General features: G+C 41.6%; 1 protein-coding gene across 1 annotated transcript; it reads right to left on the bottom strand.

Moving 5' to 3' along the window:
• Positions 1-2,181: 2,181 nt before the first annotated feature.
• On the bottom strand, positions 2,182-5,444 carry uncx (UNC homeobox). The gene is made up of 3 exons (XM_034191162.1): positions 4,903-5,444; positions 4,404-4,579; positions 2,182-3,428 (listed from the first exon to the last, which is right to left on the bottom strand). Exons 1-3 carry the CDS (start codon positions 5,159-5,161, stop codon positions 2,472-2,474), a joined length of 1,392 nt encoding a protein of 463 aa, XP_034047053.1. The 5' UTR covers positions 5,162-5,444; the 3' UTR covers positions 2,182-2,471.
• Between the last annotated feature and the right edge of the window lie 217 nt (positions 5,445-5,661).

Genomic DNA, 5,661 nt, shown 5'->3' on the forward strand with positions numbered 1-5,661 from the left:
GGGGTAAAAAGGCTATGTCACTCGTGATGCAGCGCATAGGTTTATGGTGCACTGCTGTGCGTAAACCTTTGGAAAAGATTCTATCAAAAATGCGTTTTTTCACATACATTTGCGTCCTGATTTGCAGGATATGTATATATAAACCGAACTTTTCTTGTGCATGAGATTCCTGATGTTAGACCAGTGCAAAAAATTTAGGCATACAAACTGCGAACAACCTCTTTTCAAATGATGTGCAATTAATGATTTATGTTGCCTTACTTTTGATCGTGTGCTTGTGATTATTAAGTGCATAAATTTGACAAAAATTCCAGTTTGAACATTTAAAAAATGATGTGCAATAAATACTTTATGCAACCTGACTTTTTCATATCTGCGTCATTCGTGATTCTTAATAATTTGTAGTAAGCTAAAAAATATATATATATAGGCAAACGTGTGCGGGTTTTTAATATATAATACGCAAGTATATCTTGCAGCTTAACTTTGATGATTCTTAATAATGTGCTGTGAAAACAAAAGTGTCAAAATGATAAAAAATAAATAAAAACCTGGCAGCTGCTAAACGTCTAATATTTAAAAAAAAGAAGAATATATATATATATATATATATATATATATATATATATATATATATATATATATATATATATATATATATATATATATAAGTCAAATGTGTGACCACTTTTCTCCTGTAAAATTGAATCATTTCTCAGGTGGTCTGCAACTTGTTAAAAACATTAATCAGGATGTTAACAATATTTTTTATGACTGAGTGCTCATCAGCTCTGTATTGTCACATACCGACCAATACAAATTATCATTTTTTTACTTGAAAATTAGATTTGTAACTTGCTTTATTTAATTTAATTATTGAATAATCTTTCTATCTTTAAGAATATTTTATTTTTGATGAAAAAGAAATCCTTGGACATTTAAAAGTTTCTGGTCTCCCTCCACACCCCCTCTTTAGTTGTTGGGTTTTTTTTTTTGTTTTGTTTTGTTTTATCACAATTCGATGGTTCCTAAAACTTTTTCCACAACATTTGTATACGAGCTTCGGACGGAGGACAGACAATAAAGGATCAATCCGCATCTGACTCCACGCACCTCTAACCCGTGTTGTGCACGCGCCGCCGCCTCCACCCCAAAATAATAAGACGTTGCTTTTCAGAGCAAACAGGCTGAAATTTATGTAAATATTTTGAAAGGGACACTGGCTCAGAAATTCATTTGCGCCGGCTCAGACGTAAAGCTCACTTCTGTGATTATTTTCAATTTATTTGCAACTCGAGACCCAAAGAGAACACTGAGGGGTTGCTGGAATTTAACAAGGAGTAACCCCCCCCCCTTGGATCGACTTGATATTGTGGTCAGACGCCACCATCTCCACCTCCATCTCCACCTCCACCGCTGCTGCTGCAAATATTGCAAAGGGGAGCAGATGTCCCAGATCCTGCGTGGGCTCCCCGGGGACCAGGAGCCCTATTAGAACAAATGTGTTCTGCTATTGTAAATAGGCACGTTTGCCTCAGCCCGTCCTATTACAGCCGACGCATGATCAATAGGCTGATAACACACAAACATCAATGTAAAGCGACAGAACAATGAGGGATATCATCGAACAGCTATCTTAATATAGCCCTGCTACAAGGGGCCCTGACAAAGTGGAGAGAGAGAGAGAGAGAGAGAGGGAGGGTGGGGGGGGGGGGGGGGACGAGGAGGAGGAGGAGAGAAAAAAAAAACACAGCTCATGAAAATGCCTCCCCACGATTCTCCATCTCCAACACAAACACGCGCACACTCCCAGCTGCCGGGGCTATTATTTTCCTATTTCAATTTGACACCCAGGCCTTTTCATGCTAATTCTATTATTCTTGGAAGTTTATGTGATTTCATATCACCAGAAATCGGTAATGTATTATAACCCCCTTTGAGCTAAAATAAACTGAATCCCCCTGCAGTAGCCACCGGGAAAATAATTACTTTCATATCAAAACTCTGCAGGAGTCGAGCGGGTCCTTTTCGCCTCGGGCTCGTAACCTCATTTCAGTGAGGGCTTATAGATGAATAAATTTGTTAAGGCAAGATACAAAGTACAACATGAGATTTCTTAAAGAAAGCTCCCCTTATTTTTCTTCCTATGCTGCACTATTTAAGATCTCACACGGTTTGAGGTGCTTGTATACAATAGATTTATTTAAGAAAAACCTTACATATATAAATACCTTTTTTTACAGCTCTTGAGGATTTTTGTTGGGATCGTGGTCTTGTTTTTCTTTTTTTCTTTTGACAGTTTATCACACATTAAAGGATATAGAGACTTTTGACTCTCACACATAGAGAGATAGAGAGAGAAACAGAGAGAGAGAGAGAGAGAGCATTGTAAAAAAAAAAAAGTGGATGCTTCTGTTCAAGCTTTGGCCTAATTTAAAAAGTCGTTATTTCTCTTTTGTTTAAAAAATGATTTATTCCACGTCTTCCTTTGAGTCTGTATTTGTCTCTGCTGGAGTGTCGGTTATGTCTTTTATTTCTAAATGCTCCTTGCTCCTCTGTGCGTCTGCTGCCTGCGCGCTAGGTTCGTGCGTAAAAGTGGGATCGCTGCAAATAACGGAGGTCTGAGTGGTTTTGCCGCCGCTGAAAGCGGATCTGGACGGGCTGGTGTGCGGTGATTTCTCCTCTGAGTCCGGAGAGCTGCTCCTACATCCCGCTGAGACGCCGCAGCGGACGCTGGTGTGGTTTCTCTCCGCCGGGTTGTCACAGTGCGTCGCTCCCGACGACTTCAGGGCGGTTTGCGGAACGATGAAGCCGAGCGGCTGCGTGATGGGATACAGCAGGAAGTGTCCTTTACCTATCAAAGGCCGCGTGGAGGGTAAGGCTGTCGGACTGCGTCTCGGTCTGGAGTCCGAAAGGAGGCTTTCGACGCTAAAGGGGTTGAGTTTCTGCAGGCTGGAGGCTCTATTGTTGTTGTTGTTGTTGTTGTTGGCGCACAGGTTCGGCCGGTGGCTGGCGTCAGGCGAGTCCAGCTCGGATCCGCCAGCATCCAAGTGTCTTTGGTTCTGGTTGGGGGTCTGGAGAGGGTGCGTTTGGTCGCAGCTGGGTTGCATTTGGTTTCCCCCCACGGGGTCAAAAGGCTGGCCCGTGTTGTGGTCACTGTCGGTGACATGCGACACCCCGCTGTCGCTGTCTGATCCCGGGGTGTGAAATAAATCCCCAGAAATGAGCTTGTTCTGGGACTTGAGCAGCCGGCGCTCCTGCTTTCGTTTCTTCTTCTCCAGCCGCTCCAGCTCTCTCCGGGCGATCTCCTCCGGGTCCATCGGCTCCCCGCTGCAGGTCGTAGGGTGGGCGTTGTGCGCAGGTCGGCCAGGACCTTTCTTTGTGTTCTCCTTTTTCCTCCATTTGGCTCTGCGGTTTTGAAACCACACCTACACAGAAGGAGGGAGAGAGAGAGAAAAATGCACTTATGAGGTGCATCATCTGTGCAAATTAAAACATAATTGGACTATAAACTATAACAATAATTAAAGTGAAGATTACACATTGCTCTTAAATCTGCTTCACACGGGCCTTATAGGCCTTTTACTATAACAAGATAATGAGGATGAAACTCAACAAAACAAACTTTGTTGTATTTTAAATACAGATTTACACATAATTATTTTTTCCGCCTGCTGTTGTACACTGATGTAGCAAAACACTTCTTCAAAGTGGTCGCATATAGATTTTATGAGCAAAAACTGAATAAAGAATAATTGATAATAAATAAATTAAATTCATAGGATGAATATTAAAATCATAAAATATTTTTAAATAACATTTTATTCAGCTAAAATGGTTGTGATTCAATTCAGCTACTGCACACTGTGACTTTAAAATAAAACAAGATTTCGTTTTTGTTTGTTATTTTATTTTTTTAATTCTTTGTTTCTTTATGTTGTATGTTTGACAGAAACTTCTATATATTGGGCACATAACCGTAAGATTCATGGCACAACACATTAGTTAAATATCAGTGTTTAAAAAAAAATGACATTTCAAAGCACCCGCCATTTTCAAAATAAAAGTGTAGTTAAAATTTGATTTATTTCGATAATTTAGGTAATACAACCCACATAAAGACACACACACACACACACACACACACACACACACACACACATATATATATATATATATATATATATATATATATATATATATATATATATATATATATATATATATATATATATATATATATATATATATATATATATATATATAATATAGCCTTGTCAACCTTTTAAATTTATTCTACAGCTCTGTGCATTTTGGACCTTGACCTAACGTAAGCAGCATCTGAATATACAGACGCCAAAATCACCAGTGAAAATGATAAAAGAGAACAAATAATTAATTACCTGAACTCTTGACTCTATCAAGTCCAGTCGCAGAGCCAGTGCCTCCCTCATGAATACGTCTGGATAGTGACTCTCATTAAAAGCCTTTTCTAATTCCTCCAGCTGCCATCCAGTGAAATTTGTGCGAGTTCTTCGTCTTTTGCAGCCTGGACTATCTTTGTCCGGATCCCCCGAGTCTGACAGGGAGAATGGGGATACATGTAAACAAAGGATTCACCACATTAAAAATCACAATTTTTTAAAAAGAAAGAAACTAATTTTAATGTTATTTTAAGGGGGGCTGCAGTCCTGATTAAGAAAATGTGCACGTTAGAGGTTTTTTCTCCGGCAGCAGCATCAGCATCAACCTCAGCATCACACCCTTACGGTCTGTTCGTGTGCATCTTTAGCTGCGGCTGGAGGAGACGGAGCGGAAGGAGCCTCCGTGACAATTTGTATCTGCTTTGTTTCTTTCTGTTTACGCCTTGAGCACAGATTATAGCGCGTAACGGTGCCTCACCTGTCAGTTTGTACTGCTGATTATCTCCATTCATCCCGCAGCCGGAAGACAAGAGCGCGCCGGAATTACCCACTGAAGCCGTGCAGGAGCCATTAAGTAATCCGTCTATGGAGAAAGGAACCGCGGACGCGGACTGGAGTTGATGCCCGGCTAATTCGTAAACGTGATGGTGGCTCAGATGGTACGGGAAGCCCACCATCCCGGCGAGGGAGCCTCCGAACTGGGTGTGAGGTGGATCCAGTATCCTGCTGTCCATCATCCCGCAGGCGAAAGGAGACGACGCGTGGAGGCCCGTGATTTAAAAAGCATGCAGCGAGCGTGGCCGGCGACCAGAGGACATGATGCGGAGGGTGGGATGAGCTCCCACTTTATCCACATGAACCTCCCAATAATTAGCCCAGGCTCTGGGAATATGACACCCAATGAGAGGCGGTAATGGGCTGTGACGTCAGAGACGCGCTCTGCAAACGCTCCCCGTATCGATTGCTAATTAAAGCTGACATCCACCTCAATAAACAATATCAGAGCTGTCACAACAAGACAGGAGGGCTTTGATAAGAACTACATCGAAACTACACGGGGGACCCGCCGGGAGGAAGCGCGCAGTGCAAGCCGGGAAGGAAAGGCTGGAGGCGGATCGGTTAGAACACAGGCTCCGGGACTTTCTTTCCTTTTTTTTTTTTTTTTTTCCTCCCCTCCACCACTTATGGACCAAAAACAAAACAGTATAACACATTTAACACATATAACAATAAATAA

The sequence above is a fragment of the Thalassophryne amazonica genome, chromosome 16 (assembly GCF_902500255.1).
Source record: "Thalassophryne amazonica chromosome 16, fThaAma1.1, whole genome shotgun sequence".
Classification (NCBI taxonomy): Eukaryota; Metazoa; Chordata; class Actinopteri; order Batrachoidiformes; family Batrachoididae; genus Thalassophryne; species Thalassophryne amazonica.